General features: G+C 47.0%; 1 protein-coding gene and 1 pseudogene across 2 annotated transcripts; one reads left to right on the forward strand and one right to left on the reverse strand.

The window, feature by feature from the left end:
* The first annotated feature begins 3,959 nt into the window (after window positions 1-3,959).
* On the forward strand, window positions 3,960-5,524 carry FAM181B (family with sequence similarity 181 member B). Its single transcript, XM_082682895.1, has one exon. It carries the CDS (start codon window positions 4,090-4,092, stop codon window positions 5,374-5,376), a length of 1,287 nt encoding a protein of 428 aa, XP_082539021.1. The 5' UTR covers window positions 3,960-4,089; the 3' UTR covers window positions 5,377-5,524.
* A 12,713-nt stretch (window positions 5,525-18,237) lies between these two features.
* LOC309841239 (peptidyl-prolyl cis-trans isomerase A pseudogene) lies at window positions 18,238-19,397 on the reverse strand (annotated as a pseudogene). The gene has a single exon. The product of its transcript is annotated as a peptidyl-prolyl cis-trans isomerase A pseudogene (transcript).
* Window positions 19,398-19,598: the final 201 nt, after the last annotated feature.

The following is a 19,598-nucleotide window of genomic DNA, read 5'->3' on the forward strand; positions in this document are numbered from 1 at the left end:
CAGCTCTTGGTCCTGCTGCTATATTTACCCACAAGAAAGGAGGCAGCTCTCAGGTGGGCTTTTGTCTAAGTAATGTCCTGAAATCCAAGTGTAAAAGAACAATATGAAATCTCAATTCTCCCAAACGGTTTGGGGCAGTTCAGCCCTTGAGCCCCTGGGGGGCTTGGTTCCCAAGGAGACTAATCCCGCTTGCTTAGCATTAGGTATCACTGGGGCAAAAGAGCTCTACTTCAGAGCTGTGCAGGGAGGCCCTCGTGCATGCTGGAGCTGGGTCCCTCTGCCCCATAGGAAGTGAAATGTATTGATGTCAAAGCCATTCAAGTGAGTGTGCTCACTCAGGGTGTAGAAGGAGGGGCCGATGGGCCTGGCAGGGGCTGGCCACTGACCGCTGAAACTAATTTCATCCCAGAAAGAGCTCTTCCCAAAGGAAAGGAGATCAAGGGGGAAAGCATCTCAGACCATGAAGTGGGGTCTCCATGTACAATTTAGTTGGATATAGTCAATCTAAAGATTTATTTTGGCCTCAGGTACTAGTTATTTCAAGTAGAAGTTGTTCTTTGTTGCTTTATTATCTATAGTTTTCCATAAACACCCTTACTTTCATATGACCACGACTCTGCCCAGGCTGTTCCCACAGATACAGCTTGCTTGCTCAGTATGCCCAAATGCATCATTTAAGTCTTAGCTCAAATGCTACCTTCTGGTAGCATTTGGTACCTTTGGTACATTTCTTGATCTCTTTTAATCTTTATTTCCATTTTTTGTTTTCTCTGCTTCATGTATAACCATTCCCATTTTTTTCAGATCAGGCTTCCCTGACTTTTCTAAGCAGACTTGAGGGTCCTCTGATCCCATCAACTATTGCACCTTGAAGTTACTTCACTGAGACACGTATTGCATCGTATTACAATGACTTGTTTGTGAATCAGGCCACAGAACTTCTAAGCCACAAATACCTTATATGTGTATATAGAGCTTTACGGTTGACAAAGAACTTCCTTTTGCATTAGCTCATTGATTTTCACAATACCTTTATCAGATCGGTTCACACTGTTATTTCCATATTATAGATGGGTACATTGGACTTTTCTATTATCAGTTGGCTAATAAAAGGCAGGACTGGACTCCAGTGTTCATCTCAGGCTCTAATTTCAGCTCTCCTTCTGCTACATTGTATTGCCTTTTTCTAAGTTTCTATAGCCAGCAAGTGGAGCTGCCCTCTTGCATTTGAAAATAGTCACTTTGTTGGGGGAAAGGGCAGATGATGCTGATTTTATAGAGTGATGTGTTGGTAAGAAACTGATGAGGCCTAAGGAATCAAAAGAGTGGATATTTCTTGAGCTGCTGTTTCATACCGGGAACTTTCATAAACACCAACTCACAAAATCTTTGAGGAGTTGAAATGGTCTTTATTGCACAGATGAGAAAAGACTCAGAGGTATTATTTTCCTGTTATATCATATATTTTGCACATAGAGTCTGAGAACAGCTATAACCATTCCCATTTTTTTCAGATCAAAAAACTGAGCCTCGAGAAGACAAACTGACTTGTCCAAGGACTTTTTCCTAGTAAGTGGCATGCCAGAATTTGAACCTGGTCTCATCTAATTCCAAATCAGCTCTGAGCTTAACATTCCAATGATCTGGAAATGAAATGACTTCTACATATGACACCTTTCATATTCTACTTATGTTGAATATGATTATGTTAGGGCTTAGTTAACTCTCTGAAGATTAAGAGAAATTTTTCAGACTAAAAGTAACAGTTAAATGTAAAGCCCTGTGCTGTCTGTGTCTGGGGATTTGTACTGCTCAGTTAAAAGAAGGTGAAAAAAGAGTGCTCTTAGCTGCCAGAGCTGGAGGCCTATGGAATGGTCCTGTCAAAAAGGGGAAGGTAAGTACTGACATCCACATCGGATGGGTGAGAAATATAATTCACACAACTTTCTTAGTGCAAATGTCACCAAGAGTAAAACAGATAGTCTAATGATGGAAGACAAAATCCTGTGTGTAAGTTTAATGAAAGATACATCATACCTGAACCACCTTAATTAAAAAATAATAAAAAGTTTGATTCAGCTCTGTTGGCTTGGGAAGTGTCTACTTCATCTCCTAAATGGAGAGTGCTCACCTGGCTTCTCTTTGGTCAGTCTGTGCCTTTAGGGTGCTCAAAAACCATCTTGCTACATCCTGAAAAATAAAACTTAAGAAAGTTTTAATTGGAAAGCAAAAAAAAAAAAAAAAAAAAAAAGTTTTATAAGAGACCATCTGGATCTCCCTGAGGCAGACTCTGCATCTGAACTATCATAACTTAATTATTTCTTTTAAAAGATTTATTCGTTTATTTTGGGGAGGAGGGAGAGAGAGAGAAGCTCAAGCAGACTCCCTGCTGAGCGAGGAGCACACTCACAACCCTGAGATAATGAACGGAGCTGAAATCAAGAGTCCGTTGCTTAACCAACTGAGCCACCCAGGCGCCCCATCATAACTTATTTAGAGATTACCGTGTCACACACCTTATATGTCTTTTCTATCGCTGCATCTTGATATATGTGATTTCATTGAATACTCATGAACACCCTGTGACAGAAAAGACACATGAGGGAATACAGTCACTTTTTTGTGTCTTAGAGAAGTGAGGGGGAATACTCACACAGGGTATGCATGAGTCAACAGAGAAGGATTTTTCACAGGATGTTTCCTTTAAATATGACAGGTGCCCCCATGAGGTGGGCAACCTTACCTGCATTTACTATGAGTAAATCAAGGCAGAGAGAGGTTGGCTGGTTTGGCCAAAGCCATGTACTTATCAGAATATGGATTTTAACCCAAATCACAGAGCTACTGAGTGGCAGAGCTACGACAGAATGGGGAACAGACCCATCTTCTCTGAATGATCTTCCATGGTCTACTATATTGCTCAGTTTCTCTATTCCATGCCCGGGTGAAACTGGGTCCAAGTGAACTTCATGGCAATCATTGAAATGCAACAGAAGTTCCAGGAGGACAACTTAAATGGGATGTGAGTAGGGGAGAGGTTCCCATCCATACTTTGTCCTAAGACGCTGAAAGTTTTATACACACACAGGATTTGTGTGCTCTCTCAAGCACCAGCTGGCTTAGAGCTTAGGGCTCCATTCTCCTTTGCCTCCTGCTCTCTATTTACAATATTAAAAGATGGGCCAAGTGTATGCTTCAGTTTACTAGGGGCTAACTGTTACTTCTAGTAATAGAAGAGTATAATAGAAATAGGGTAGAAGAAAGAGCACCGGTCTCGAGAGTCCCGCAGAAAACTCCAGTTAGACTTCTTCAGAGCAGGTCTACGGCTTGAAGAGAGAGCAGTTTTCTTCTCTCAACACATAGATAAGGAGGAGCGGGCCAAGAGAAAGCACAGGTTCTGTCAAGGACTCAGGAATGGCTTCGGAGTTGAAATGGACTGGATGCGGCTTAGGCCAACTCACCAAACGTCTCTGAGGCTGTTTCTTCATTTGTTAGATGGCGATAACAATATGCACTTACTATTAATAAGACGTACTGTTAAAAAGTTAATGTGATAATGTACACACAGAGCCTGGCATAAGCAAGCCCCCAGGAGCTGGTGACTACTGTGGTTACCAGAGCAGGGGGCTGAACCCACCTCTCCGGACTCTTGCCTTCTCAGCTTCAGGGAGAGTCTCCCGAGCCAGAGCGTGGTGGTACAGGAACGGGAGTTTGAGAACAGGCCGTCTTATCCTCGGCTCGTGCTGCTGCAGCAGGCCAACAGAAACGTCGCAGGGAAACGAAGGGGTTAAAGCGATGAGCTTGAGAAAGCCCCGAAAGTTAGAAAAACGACCCCCTAACCCCTGCCCCCGGCCTGGCTAAGTAAGCCCCTCCCCTCCGCCACCGGGGCGGTAGCCTCGCACTCCCTCCCTCCGCCCCTCGCTTACAAGACCTAATGAGCTCCCCCGCGAGGTCGAGCGCCGAGCCCGGCCCGGAGAGAGGACGCTGCGCCGCGCGCGCCGCGCGGGTGCGGGAGCCGGGCCTGGGTCGCGGGCGGGAATCGGCCGGGGGCTCACCGGCCGCGCGGCGGGCCGCTCGGGAGTCGCGGCGATGGCGGTGCAGGCGGCGCTCCTCAGCACGCACCCGTTCGTCCCCTTCGGCTTCGGGGGCTCCCCGGACGGGCTGGGGGGCGCCTTCGGAGCCCTGGACAAGGGCTGCTGTTTCGAGGATGATGAGACCGGGACACCAGCGGGCGCGCTGCTGGCGGGCGCCGAGGGCGGGGACGTGCGCGAGGCCACCCGCGACCTGCTCAGCTTCATCGACTCGGCGTCCAGCAACATCAAGCTGGCACTGGACAAGCCCGGCAAGTCGAAGCGGAAGGTGAACCACCGCAAGTACCTGCAGAAGCAGATCAAGCGCTGCAGCGGCCTCATGGGCACCGCGGCCCCCGGCCCGCCCTCTCCAGGCGCTGCGGATACACCGGCCAAGCGGCCGCTCGCCGCCCCGGGCGCCCAGACCGTCGCGGTCCCGCCCCACGGCAAGGCGGCTCCTCGGCGGGAGGCATCGCAGGCCGCGGCTGCCGCCAGCCTGCAGAGCCGGAGCCTCGCCGCGCTCTTCGACTCGCTGCGCCACGTCCCCGGGGGCGACGAGCGGGCCGGGGGTTCGGTGGCGGCGCGGGTGGCCGGGCTCGGTGGAGCGGGCGCTGGGGGCTCGGGAGGGGACGCGGCCGGCTCCGCGGGAGGTACGGCAGTCCCCGGCGCCAGGAAGGTCCCGTTGCGAGCCCGCAACCTGCCCCCGTCCTTCTTCACCGAGCCGTCCAGGGCGGGCGGCAGCGGTTGCGGCCCGTCGGGGCCCGGCGTGAGCTTGGGCGATTTGGAGAAGGGCGCGGGCGCGGAAGCCGTGGAGTTCTTCGAGCTGCTGGGTCCCGACTACGGCGCCGGCACCGAGGCGAGTGTCTTGCTCGCCGCGGAGCCTCTCGATGTGTTTCCCACGGGAGCCGCCGTCTTGCGGGGTCCTCCGGAGCTGGAGCCTGGTCTCTTTGAGCCTCCACCGGCGATGGTGGGGAGCCTACTGTACTCCGAGTCCTGGAGCGCCCCAGGCTGCCCTCCGACCAAGAAACCGCCGCTGGCCGCCCCCCGCGGCGGCTTGACCTTGAACGAGCCCTTGCGCCCCCTGTACCCCACTGCGGCGGACTCTCCCGGCGGCGAGGATGCGCCCGGCCTCTTGGCGTCTTTCGCCCCCTTCTTCTCAGACTGCGCACTGCCCCCGCCACCGCCGCCGCATCAGGTGTCCTACGATTACAGCGCGGGCTACAGCCGCACGGCTTACTCCAGCCTCTGGAGACCGGACGGGGTTTGGGAAGGGGCGCCCGGGGAGGAGGGGGCGCACCGGGACTAAGGGAGAGGTGCCGTTGCGGGTTTTGAGACTGCTGTGGGGGAGCTCCCGCCTCCGGGTTTCTCCTATGCCTAAGAACGCTGGAAAGTGCACGTGGAGATGAGACGGGGTTTTAAAATATTCAATTAATAAAAGAAACTTAAGAAAAAGATGAAGAGCAGTTGGGGGTTGTTTTAATTATAGCTTCAAGTATTGAAAGAAAGAAAGAAAGAAAGCCATAAAAAAGCCGTTGGTAGATTCTTACTGGACCCGGCAACCAAGAAACCAAGCTGGGCTTTGGGAAATGGGGTGGGCATGGTGGAAGGGGCAAGCGGTGGCTTCTGTAGCCACCGGACACTTCTCCAACTTTTCAGCGAAAGGTCAGTGTGTTTAGTTTAATTGCCCCTTCCCAACAGTGCTCTGGTCCCTTCCTTTCCTTCCCCTTTGAGTGCATTATGAATTAAAGCCTATATTGAAAAGCCTGGAGCGAAGATACGTTATTGATTGGGGTGTTTTCTTAGAGGATGGTTTTCGCTTTGGTCTTCTTGCCTTGCTGTGTTATTGAGGACAGGAGGCCAGTGGTCCACCGCCGACCTCCGCTGTGTTGGTCCTTGTGCGGGGGACTCTTCTCTGACACTGGAAGTGTTCTGCTCTCTTCTTCCCATCTCATTATCCTTCTTCCATTTCTTAACACTCTTACCAGTGCTGTTGCTTACTTTCCTTCTGTTTCTCTGGTCTCTTGTTGCTCTCGCGATATATATATATATATATATATATATATTTTTTTTTTTTCTGTCAGCTTTTCTTGATGTAGGTGGCTTAAATTTGGCAAACCTGGGGGTCCGTTTCTCTCCTTTTCCCATTCTTCAACCACTTTGCTAAGGTGGCACTGGGCAAGTTATAACCTCTTTGTATCTAAGTTTCCTTATAAGAGAGGAAGGGCATAATATTCCTTCTCTTATCATTTCTTCATAGCTTGCTGGGTAGCTCTGAGGGGAAATATTTAAAACTTGGGGCTGCTTAACTGGTTCTGCACATATACCTATTTTATATACACTTGTCAATAGTTTGTACATACCGAAGCCATTAGAGTTGTGAGTCTCATGCTCTCTTTGGGCTGATGCCTGGTGATTGCCCTTTCCCCTACAAGCTGTAAACGCTGTCTCCCCTTTCTCCTCCTGTTCCACTCGCCACCCCAGTTCCTCCTTGCTTGGTTTCTGTCTCCCTGGTGTCCTCACTCCCTATACCCACACTTTCCCAATGGAAGGGAATGGTGAGGGTACAAGTTTCCTAAGGAGTCTCTGTTCCCTAAATAACAGGTTTGATTGATGGAATCTGAAGAAGCTCGGAAGGGTCTGATCTGTCATTTGAGAGACGTTTGGGGGAAAAGTCAGATAAATGTTTTAACCGGCCATGATGTGGCGGAACACATGACATCATCAGCATGGTTGAGGGACAGAGCAGGAAAGACTGGGTGGGGAGTGAGCAGCTGGAAAGAAAAGAAGGAGCCCTTTAGTTCTGCAGACCTGCCATGAAAATGCATGAAGGCCAACATTCAGGAAGTGTAAGGAGATGTCATTTACTGATTAATGACATTGCAAAGAGAGCTGCCTTGGTTCAAGGCAGATTCTAAGAATATCTACATGAGTGAAAGTAGAAACCCCCGTGTTACTACAAAAGACGTTAAAATCCAGATTAATGTTTGTACAAATCTAAGTGCTGTGATATTTTCAGAAAGGAATTTGTCAAGAAACAAATGGGTATCAAGTCATGGCAGACAGCTTTAAGGGCTATTACTGAGTCTCTTTACTCTGTATAAAACCTTTCTTCAGTTAGCACCACAAGAAATATAGCAATGAGTCTTGTTAATGATGAGAACTTTTCCAATTCCAGAAACTTGGTGTCTCTCTGATTTCTTTGAAAGTGATAAAAAATGATTAATTCCATTGTGTTGGCAGAATATTATTCAACTGTCATTTAATTTCTCTGAACTACTTTGTGAGGACTATTATCCAGGGTAGAATTTCACAGGAGGAAAACATTAACAACCCTGTGACAATTACTAAGGCTGGCAGTCACTGCAATGTTTCTTTCTTTCTTTCTTTCTTTTTTTTTTAAGATTTTACCCATTTATGTGACAGAGATCACAAGTAGGAAGAGAGGCAGGCAGAGAGAGAGGGGGAAGCAGGCTCCCCGCTGAGCAGAGAGCCCCACGTGGGGCTCAATCCCAGGACCCTGGGATCATGACCGAGCCAAAGGCAGAGGCTTTAACCTACTGAGCCACCCGGACGCCTCACAATGTTTCTTTCTTAATTTCTTCTTTCTTTTTACCGAGTTCAGTAAAACAAACTGTCCTTCTCCCACTATTTTTCCATGCCTTTCATGAACAATGATAATACCAACACTGTGTGTTTCCATGTGCTGGCCCTGAGCTTCTAAACAGTGCCATGAGGTAGGTGCTCTTATTATCCCCGTTTGAAAAGAGGGCCTCAGACAGGTTAAGTAACTTGTTAAAAGCAAGTAATGGGCCCAAGATCCAGATCTGCAAGTACCCTAACAGTGAGACCTGCTGCTGCTTGCAAGGCTCTGATGTGCTTTGCTTGTGTGTATGGTTCTCAGTCCCCTGCGTTCTGCTACCATCAAGGGTTCTCAACCTCACCACTATTGACATTTTGCACGAGATAATTCATTGTTATGCAGGCTGTCCTGAGCATAATAGAATGTTTAGCAGCATCCCTGGCCTCTACCCACTAGATAACAAGAACACTCCCCTAGTCGCAACAAGAACATCTCCATTACCACGTGTCCCCTGAGGGGCAAGATGGCTGCCAGTTGAGAACCACTACGCTAGACAAATATAGAAACAGCATCTGTGGGGTGCTTGGTACTTTCACAGCTCTGGTCTCATTTAATTCTTTCAAAGGCCTGTGCTGAGGTGTTGTTACTATCCTCGTTATAGGTGAGAAGAAGGCTGAAGGGAGGGGTTAGATCAATCAACTTAGTTATATCTTATCTGTGCAACTTAAGCGAGGTGGACAAGTACTTAATGGTATTGAGACACAGTCTTCCCCTTGGCAAAAATGGATAACAATCTTCACAACGAGTTATAGTGGGGATTTGGCATAGGGAAAGTGTAAATACCCACCAAGAGGGAAGGTCTGGTTTCTAGTAGCAGGCCTCCATGGCTGGGCATTGCGTCAAGATTCCAACCCACCCTGTTATCCAGGATGCCGAGAACGTGTGCTTGGTCACTACGTAGGCTCCAAATTGCCCCATGTCTGATTCCTCTTCTCCCCACATGGCCTTCCCTGCTGAGCACCTGTGTGTCTGACCATGGTCATGCCACCTGCTGTAATACCATAAGTAGCAGCCGTTAATAATAGTCCTGCCAAAGGCTGATGGTATTGTTGCCTCCTCTCATATGTCATTTTCTTTTTTTTTTTTTTTAAGATTTTATTTATTTATTTGACAGACAGAGATCACAAGTAGGCAGAGAGGCAGGCAGAGAGAGAGAGAGAGGAGGAAGCAGGCTCTCTGCTGAGCAGAGAGCCCGATGTGGGGCTCGATCCCAGGACCCTGGGATCATGACCTGAGCCGAAGGCAGAGGCTTTAACCCACTGAGCCACCCAGGCGCCCCTTGTATGTCATTTTCTAGTGCAGCTTGTTAGGAAGAATTTTTTTCTCTTGTTTGGCCACCTGAGGGGTTGTGGAGTTTTTGTTTGTTTGTTGGTTTGTTTGTTTTAGGTACAATGGTAGATACTTTTAAAGATCAGAAATATTTAAAAAAATCAGAAATATAATACACTGGTAATTTTATGACTTTGGACAGGCTACTGATCTTAACCTAGTTGGTACTAGTAAGTACACTATATGCTGCATATTCATGATTCCCCACCTCAGCCCCTGGTGCCTGGAATGTGTTGGAGTGTCTTCCTGCATCCTTTAAATAGCTGTCCTAAGCCTTTGCTCATCTCCATTCAAGCCTCTGTCCTAGCCCTCTCTTCACTCCCACATCCCAACAAGTTGGAGAGCATCTGTTGTTATCTCCCTCTATTTCCCAGCCCTTCTTTCACGGTTTTTCTCTCCAGCAGGCAGGACCTTCTTCTGCCTTTGAGGCTCAGCATGCTTTCCCTTCCCCCTTCATGAGAACAAAATGTTGCTGCATCACATCTTTAGTCATCTGTTTCTTCAGCCTCTCCCTCACTTGTACCTCTCCTCCTAGAAATAAACCTTTCGTATGGTTTAAAAATAAGAACGAGGAAGAATAAAGAAGTGGAAACTCTCCTCTAGATATTACTCTATCTTCTGCTCTTTAGAGTTGAGTCTTTCAGGAAAAGAATCCATGCTTTTTGCCTCCACCTCACCTACTTGTTTAAACCTTGCCTATTTGGGGTTCTAACCACCCCAGTTTGTGTGGGGACTGTCTTGTCTTGGTTTTAGCCCTGAAAGTTCCAAGAAGCCCCTCGGTCCTGGGCAAAGTGATACAGATGGTCGCTCTACTTCTGTCTAGTGTTTCCCCAAATTGCTCTCACTGAAGTCCCAGTCATCAACCATGGGGTCTTCAGCCTTCAGCTTCTTTGGCCTCTGAGCTGCATCTCAAGAACTGGGCTCCACCTTGCTAAAGCTTTCCTCCTTGGGTTTGTAGCATATGATTTTCTTTTGGTTTTCTCCTAACTTCCTGGCCATGCCTGCTTCTTACTGGAACTCCCATCCACTCTGTGCCCCTGGCTCCTCCCATTTCCGCCCTTTCCTCTTCATACTCCACACCTTCTTGCCCAGGGATGGTGGACTTCCGCCATCCCAAGGCTCCAGCTATCACTGATCCACCAAGGACCCCCAAATCTAGGCCTGCTTGGCTTCTTTCGTCCATCCTAGACCCATTTCCCCACCTATTTCCTAGACAACTACACTTGGAGGGCTCATAAGCTCTTCCAGTTGTACGTCCAAAATTGAGCACATACATAACCGGAGTAGCCCACCGTCAGCCTGGCCAGACTGTTCTTGCAGCAGCTCTTGTCCTGACCAAGCAGTTATCTGAGCCTGGTCCGTTCTAGCTTCTAAGTCAGTAAGTCTCAAATACTGTTCTTCATCACCTTGAGAAAAACCCCATCTTATGTTATGTCTCAATATATCCATTCCCTACTTATGTAAGCTCATATCTGTATAAACACTCGCACATTTAGTAATTCAGATATTATTAGATTATTATCTATATTAATATTCAATTATCTATTTTAATAGATAATTGAAAACAATATTTTACAAAGCGCAGATTCTTACTAGGAGCTATGTGAAACACTGATATTTTCTTTTCTATTTAATAAAACCTGGCTATTATCCACTCTATGGGTTTTATGACTCACTAATGAGCTAGGCCTGCTGTTTGAAGGATGTTATTCTAAACCACTCTTGTGTGTCTTCTCCACACTCCTTTGCCAATGTCGCTTCCTTAGTTTGGGCTCTCATCACCTCCCACCTAACCTAGCGTAAGGATTTCCCAATGACTCTCTTGTCTATGAAGTCACGATCCTTTAATCCATCTTTACCATCGCTCCCCGAGCTATTATTTCTAAAAAACCACTTTAGTGCCATCATCGCCTTCTTCAAATTCTTTCAGTAGCTCCCTGTCACTTCCAAGGTGAAATTCAAAGTCCTCAGCTTAAACATGTAGCTCCCGCCAGCCTCTCTGGTCTCACTTACCAGTCCTTTATACTACCTGTGTTTCAGGAATTTAGTGCTAATTATAGATAGTTGCTTGAATACTCCACATCCATATCACTTCCATGAATTTATTCCTGCCCTACTTATACCTAGATTTTACTCCTCATTTTCTCTGCTTGCTAATTTCTGCTAAACCTATTATTCTCAGCTGAAGTCTTGACTTCTTTAGCTTCCCTAGATCAATTAAGCACCTCTACACTGGGATCATCTATGATACTCCCAAACCCCAGGCTTATCTTCTTATAGCAATTAATTACACTGTTATGACAGTTGTTATTCCTCTGCTTCCTCTATTGGGAGTCTCTGCACTCTTATCACTTTCTGGAATTTGGAAATAGTAACATGTAATAAATGATTACTGGATGAAGTTTATAGTGCTTTAGAGATGAAAAAGAAACTTCTCATTCATCCACACATTTGGCCTTCTCCCCAAACCTGCCAATTGCCCATATGATCATATGACACTATTTGTTAAGAACTTACTGTGCAAAGAAAGCCCCTTTCCGTGAGCACTCCAATTGTGGCAGGAATTATGTGTATGGAATAACAACCATACTAGTAATTTTATCAAACCAAAAGAGCAGAGCTGTTTTGTCCAGAGCAGTGCATTTGGTGGCAGGCATTAAGGATATTGTAACATGCTTTCAGTCATTTGTCCCATGTATAGAGTGTGACCAGAATTTTCTTCTGTGAGATGAGCAATAACTAGAAACCCTGTTCTTTTTTTTTTTTTAATTTTATTTATTTATTTGTCAGAGTGAGCAAGCACAGGCAGACAGAGAGGCAGGCAGAGGCAGAGGGAGAAGCAGGCTCCCTGCTGAGCAAGGAGCCCAAAGTGGGACTCGATCCCAGGACTCCGGGATCATGATCCGAACCAAAGGCAGCCGCTTAACCAACTGAGCCACCCAGGTGTCCCTAGAAACCCTGTTCTTAATGAGCCTACCGGTGAGCAGTTGACACAACGAAATGTTCAGTGTCAATAAGGAAGTGAAGAAACAAAGCAACATAATCTAAGAGATGTCACAAAGTACTTGACAGTTTTGTTCCTAAATGAAGGGTGTAGGCAGTTGTTTTTCCCCCCACTTTCAAAAGGTGATATTCCTAGGGGCACCTGGAGCTCAGCTGGTTAAGCAGCCAACTCTCGATTTTGGCTCAGGTCATAATCTTAGGGTCCTGGGATGGCCAGTGCTCAATAGGGAGTCTGCTTGAGGATCCTCTCTCTGCCCCTCCCCAACCCTGTGCTCTCTCTCAAATCTTTTTTAAAAAAAGGTAATGTTCCTACAAACATATTCCAAATTGAGAAAAATCATTTTTATTTTCCAATGGAACGTAAGGGATTGGGAGGGAGGAGAAAGAAAGAGAATGGATATGTGGCTAGACTCCTGGCAAGCGGCTCAATATCCACTTACTACCCATAATAAATATTATGGGTTGAATTGTGTCCCCTCACTAAGATATGTCGAAGTCCTAACTCCCAGACCCTCAGAATGTGACCTTATTTGGAAATAAGGTCTTTACAGAGGTAATGCAGTTAAAATGGGGTCACTAGGGCGGGAGCTATTCAAATACGACTGACATCTTTATAAAAAGGAGAACTTGGGACACAGATAGATACAGACAGAGGAAGATAGCGTGTGATGACATGAAGAGGAAAGAAGCTGTGTGACTGCACTGATGCATGTGCAAGCTAAGAAGAACCAAGGACTATACATCAAACACCAGAAGCTTGAAGAGGCAAGGAAGGATCTTCCTCTAGCAACTTCAGAGACAGTGTGTCCGTACCAACACCTTGATGTCACACCTCTAGCCCCCGGTGCGGCGAGATAATAAATTTCTGTTGCGTTAAGCTTCCCAGTTTATGGTACTTTCTCACAACAGCCCTAGGAAACTGATAAAATAATGACCACTGTGGCAACTAAAAATTAATCCTATTCTTTGTGCCACACGAAGTGGTTTTTTGTGCTTGAAACAAGACGTAGGTAAGCAAACCACAGGTATTTATTTATTTCAGGGAATTCTAGGAAAGGGACTCAGTACAGATACAATAAAAACCCTAGAAGCTGTCCACAATTTGAAGGAGGGGCTCTCAGTAGCCAAAAAGGCTAAAGTGGCGGGAGCAGTTCAGTTCAAGTCCGGGGTGGCCGGAGGGAGGCGCACCCCGCGCAGTGTTGCGGCTGAGTATTTGCCATCCCAGGCCCTTGTTGAACCTCATCGCATACAGCTGCGCTCAGCGTCTGGGCCAGTAAGATCCAACCCTGGCAGCGCCGCCGGAAACTGCTCCTCACCAAGAGGCACGACTACTGACGGGTTGGTACCCCCTGGTGGGGGGAAAGCCGGCAAGCCTGCTCAAGGGGGGCAGCCTTTGGTCTAAACTCCTTGGTGCGTGCTTGATGGGTATGGCACGGTTTTCAGCCTGTCTCCCACTCAAGCTCCGCGGAGTCTGGAGCTCTGTTAGGAAGCCTGGCCCACTTAGCTGGGGCTGGTACCCTTTCTCTTTGTTCAACCTCAAGCTTGTGAGTGCAGGCACTGTGTGGTACCTCTGGGGCGATCTGTGTGGGACAGGAGAGGAAAGTCCCGCGCATGCGCAGTGTCTGAGGGTGCTGAGCTTGACCTCTGGGACTACCTGTCTCACATATAGGGTCTCACACATTTATCCTGGGAACAAATTGCTAGCCCTCTTTGCTACTGGCAAGACTCTGTCCTTCCTTGCTACCAGATTCTCTGCACTTCCAACCTCTGCTTTAAGTAGAATCAAAGACGCCTTGGGATGAGAATCCTGCCTCTTTATATGACCACCAGTCATTGAATTTGACAACCCTGAAGACTCACCTGCCCTTCTCATCCTGTTCTTGCCTTCAGCACCTCTTGACTATGCTGCTGTTTCTCTTTGACTACATTACCCCTCTCCCAGGCCAGCATAGCACGCCACCTAGAGGACATCCCTGGGCCTGCAGTTTTCCCTGTGGGAAGAGAGAACCCAAGGTGGACATCCCGCTTCCCCAGCATTCTGGGATGCTGCCCAAAAGGCCCACTTTGGACTCAAGTTAGAGCTCAGTTAGCAGTTCCACCCAGTTTGGGTTCCCAGCCAATGGGCTATCGCAGCTGTAGATGTTATTCTATGGTCTTGCCCAGATAGGGTGGCAAGCTAGCAGCTCTGTCCAACTACTGAGCTTAGCTTCCAGCCCTGCTCAATGAGAGAGCCTGGCCAGAGGTGTTGGGCAGTCTTGGAGCTGAGTTTACCAACTGCTTGGGCAGGGAGCCAAGACACCAGCCCTACCTAACTGCAGAGCACAGCTTGTAGCCTCACCCATCCAGGGAGCCTGGGCACGAACCTTGCCCAGTCTCTGCCCAGCCTAGGTTGATTGCTAAGCATAGTCTGCAGCCTCATCCCATGAAGAATCTTGACTAGCAACCTCACCCAACAGGAGAGCATAGCCAGAAGCCTGCATGGAATCCAATCTGTGGTCCCAGCCAACTACAGGTACAACCTATGGCCCTTCTTGAGCATGCAGTCTAGTCAGCCACATTTTATGAGGTCAGCATTACCCACATACCAAAACCAGATAATGACACTAAAAGAAAAGAAAATTATAGGCCAACATCCCTAAAGAATATAAATGCAAAAAATCCTCATTAGCAAATTGAAGTCACCAGTATATTACAAGGATCATAGACCATGAACAAGTGGGATTTATTCCAGGAATGTAAGGATGGTTCAAGATATGCAAATCAATAAATGTGATAAACCACATTAACAAAATGAAGGATAAAAATCATATGATCATTTAATAGATGCAGAAAAAGCATTTGGAAAAATTCAACATCCTCTTATGATGAAAACTCTCAACAGACTAGGTATAGAGGGAAACATACCTGAACATAATAAAGGTGATAAATGATGAACCCACAGCTAACATCATACTCAACAGCGAAAAGCTAAAAGCTTTTCCTTTAAGATCAGGAACAACACAAGGATGCCCACTTTCCCCACTCCTGTTCAACATACTACTGGAGGTCTCAGCTAGAGCAATCAGGCAAGAAAAAGAAAGAAAAGATATTAAATCAGAAAAGAAGTAAAATTCTTTCTATTTGCAGATGAAGTAAATGTATATATATAAAACCCTAAAGTCTCCACCAAAAAAACCTGTTAAAACTAATAAACAAACTCTATAAAACTACAGGGTGCAAAATCAACATATGAAAATCAGTTGTGTTTCTATACATTAACAGTGGACTATCCATCTAAAAAAGAAAATAATCTCATTTATAATAGCATAAAAAGAATAAAATACATAGGAATAAAATTAACCAAGGAAATGAAAGATGTGTACAGGGGAAACTATAAGACTTTGATGAAAGAAATTGAAGAGGATACAAATAAATGGAAAGATACCCTGTATTCATGAGCCAGAAGAATTAATATTGTTAAAATGTCTATACTACTCAAGACAATTTACAAATTTAATGCAATCCCTATCAAATTTTCAATGGCATTTTTTACAGAAATAGAATCTGAATCAAACTAAAAAACTTCTGCACAGAAAAAAAAAATCAACACAGTAAAAAAGCAACTATGGAATGGGAGAAAATATTTGCAAGCAATCCATCTGGTAAGGGGTAAATATCCAAAATATGTAAGGAACTCCAAGAAGTCAATAACAAAACAACGAATAGCTCAATTTAAAAATGGGCAAAAGACCTGAACACATATTTCTCCAGACACACAAGTGGCCAACAGGTATGTGAAAAGGAGCTCAACACCACTAAACATCAGGGAAATGGATATCAAAACTATAGTGAAATACCTCACACCCATTAGAACGGCTAGCATTCAAGGGGAAGGCCTTTAGGTGGTGATGAGGTCCTTAGAGTGGAGCTCTTATGAATGGGGGTCGTGCCTTTATCAGAAAAGTCCAGAGAGCTAGCTCATTCTTTCAGTCATGTGAAGACACAAAAAGAAGACAGCTGTCCATAAACCAGGAGAAACACCTTCACCAAGGACACGACCTCACTGGCACCCTGATCTTGGACTTTCAGCCTCTAGAACTATGAGAAATAAATGTCTGTTGTTTGAGCCACCCAGTCTGTGGACTTTGGTCCACAAGCCCGAGCCGACTATGACTGGGGCTCCTTACTTTTCAGGGGGAGCAGCTCCCTTGATGTTTCTAATTTATTTCTTGTTCCTGTCTGTCCTAGTCTCTGCCCACCTTCTGGTACGACCCACTGGGGGTGGGTCCTGGCTACACGAGTCAGGTGGTCTGAATGTTGAGGGGCATTTTTGGAGCCTCCCTAGTCCGACAGAGCTGACCGTTCCTGCCTTTCTCTTTTAGCTGTGTGCCCTTGGGCAGATTACTAAACCAGAACCTCAGTTTTCCCCTCTGTTGCATGGCAATGATGATATCACATGGTGCTGCGGGTGACATATACAGAGACCCTAGCATTGTACAAAGATCCCTTCTAAAGGGCAACTATTATGGTTGCCATTATTGCCCAAAGAGACCTCAGCAGAGAGCTGGGACTTCCCAGTCCCCTCCCTTCTCTGCATCCAGTGAGGAAGGGCTCTGGATGCCCCTAGATTTTCATCTCAGGGTGTGAAAGGTCATGGGAAGTTCTGGCACTGAGAAGGGCCCATCCCCCCACCATGACTCCATCGGTGACGAACCAGTCCCTTCGCATGAGCTGGTTCATAGAGGAGCGATGGCAGAGTGAGGTTTCACGCTGAAGATAAGACAAAGGGCTCCCGACAGCAGCAGGAGGGAGTGTGCGTCTTTTCAGCTCTGTGTGGCTGGCCTTTCTCCTGGCAGGGAGCAGGCCCCCGCCTGAGGGCCCGTGGTGGACGGTCAGTGCTGTTCCCAGGGGGCCCCTGGACGCCCGAAGCCTGGGTGCAGAAAGCTGCTCAGAATCTGATCTCTTAATCAATTCTGTCCATAACAACAGGACTTCAATGCAGGGCAGGGGATAAAATGGCCGAGAGAAACTCGGGACGCATTTGAACAGTAGCCCAGAACTCAGGCTGAATCTGAATCACCTTGGCACAGGCCTGGGTCTCGGCTGCTGCCAGAACATTGTAAGAAAAGCCTCTCTTGCCCACACAATGGCCTGAGGGAACAGGAAGAGGGGTGGCCTGACTTTATTACTAGCCTCTCTAGGAGCAGGGCCACGACTCCGTGCAGGGGCCTTACCTTTGCTCCTGTGTGAGCGCACACCTAGTGCTGAGAGCAAGCTGGAAGACGGTGGGAGATGGGAACAAGCCCAATGCGATGAGAGTGGCGGTCCTGGGCCTGGCGTTGCCACATTGCACTCAGCACAGACCAGGCTGACCTGTGCCGAACTCTGCAGCTGTCTTTCCCCAGGGATGCCACTGGAAGAGGAATGGGACTTTTCCAAGTGTTGGTTTTCTCACCTGGAGAGTGGGAGTTCGAATTTCCTTGCTTTCCAAGGTCGGTGTGATGATTAGAAATCATAGATATAGCTACTGGCAAAGGGCCAGGCAAGGGTGAGTATTATTATTTCTAACACTTGGAGGAAAACAACCCTGTTACTCATAAGCGTGGAGTGAGTCAGGCCCTTGACCATTTTTGAGAGTGTGTTCTCTTCATTGATCAAATGGGAGCACTGCTGTCTCCGCATGGTGGTCGTAAGAAGAACTAAAATACCAACAGTCTCCACCGTAGTGTCTTTCACGTGCGAGGCACCGGTAACTATTAGCAGGATCTGAAAATCCTGTGGTCAGAGAACACAATCCCCTCTTTAGCTGTGAACTTTTTTCTATTTCATCTGGAGTCTGAGGAAGGTCCAAGTCCTGTTGGGTATTCAGTGATTTCCCTGCTCTACCACTAATACTTGTAGCTGAGTTTTAGGTCAGTTCGATGTTCTTCCTTCCTTCCTTCCTTCTTTCTTTCTTTCTTTCTTTCTTTCTTTCTTTCTTTCTTTCTTTCTTTCTTTCTTTCTTTCTTCTTCTTGTTTAGTTTTTATTTCATAATCATAAACTTAATTCTGCAGTGCAGCTGGACTTTGATGGGAGTAAGGAGAACGTGGGACCCATAGAGGTGCGGGGAGAGCGCAAGGACTATGGGATATTTCGAGCAGATGGGGGTGAGGGGTGCCCTCCTGAGCCGCAGAAGGAATGGTCTGCTAGTTAAGGTAAAACACAAGTCAGATGCATCAGGTTTGTCCACAGTTAGTGATGGCGATCTTCTCGCTGGTCTTGAGCTTCCTGCACCCAAAGCGCTCCATGCCTTGCACAATATTCGTGCCCTCTTTCACTTTACCCGAGACCACACGCTCGCCACCCAACCCTGAGTCAGCTGTGTGGATGAAAACCTGGGAGCTGGTTGTGCTGGGGCCAGCAGTTGCTGTGGACAAGATGCCAGGAGCCATATGCTTCAGGATGAAATTCTCATCACCAGTTTTCTCCCCATAGATGGACTTGCCTCCAGGGCCGTTAATGGCCATGAAGACACCGCCCTGGCACAGAAACCCTGGAATCATCCTGTGAAAGCAGGAACTTTTAGAACCAAATCTTTCTCCTCAGTGTTCAGAGTGAAAAAGTTCTCTGCTGTCTTTGGAATTTGCAAACAGCTCCAAGGAGACACGGCCCAAGGGCTCGCTGATCAAGGCGATGTCAAAGAACACAGTGGGGTTGACCGGGGCTGGGTGGTGTGAGGGGTTCTGGGGTGGCGGGGTCTGCAAGGCCACCATCATTTTTTTCTGAGTGAGATTTTTATTTCCTTTCGGCTAAGGTACAATTTTCAAACATAGGAACAAATTGTGAACTTGTCTTGGAGCGTAGAATGGTCCTCCATCCTGGCTGATCCTCAGAACCACCGGGGTTGAGGGGAGGGCTTGAAAAACAGCCCAGCTCCACCGACACTTGCTGAGGTGGCGGGGGCAGCTGGGCCACGGCTGGAGCTCAGTTTGAGAACCACTGCTCTGTGCCACATGCTTCTTAGAGAGACAGTGGAAGCCTGGCTGCCTGTTCTATTACCTGCTTTTTCCTCAGCCGCTGTTAACAGCTTTCTTGTTTTCCTTTTTTTGGTATTCACATGGTTGACAAAAGCTTCAACTAAAGCATGTAAAAGGCAGGGCTAATCTCAACATCGGCCAAAATTACAGGGTCATATCTGATGGAAGAGAAGAAAAAGGTCTTTTCTAAACATCTAAGAAGAACATAAATATTTATACTCAGTGTGGCAGCGAGTGCAGAGAATCAGCCCTTTTGGCCAATAGTAGTCTTTTGTGTTAAGGTTTAAAAACGCCTCTTTTATGAGGAAATCTAGAAATGTGAATCATAGTTGTAGCCCTGCCAAAATGGGCAGGTTGATCAACCCCCCCCCAAGCTCAGTTTTTTCCTCTCTGAAGAGAATATAGTAATGACCTTACTTGTCCTGCTTACTTTCTTATGTGGTAGTAAAGAGCCATGGAGTCAAAGCATTGGCCGTGATTTACAGAATGCAGTGGAAGAGGTCACAAGTTCTGCATCTGCCCCCAATGCCTTGTGATCCTGGGCAAGTTCATTTTCACTG

This window comes from Mustela nivalis, assembly GCF_964662115.1.
Source record: "Mustela nivalis genome assembly, chromosome: 9".
Taxonomy (NCBI): domain Eukaryota; kingdom Metazoa; phylum Chordata; class Mammalia; order Carnivora; family Mustelidae; genus Mustela; species Mustela nivalis.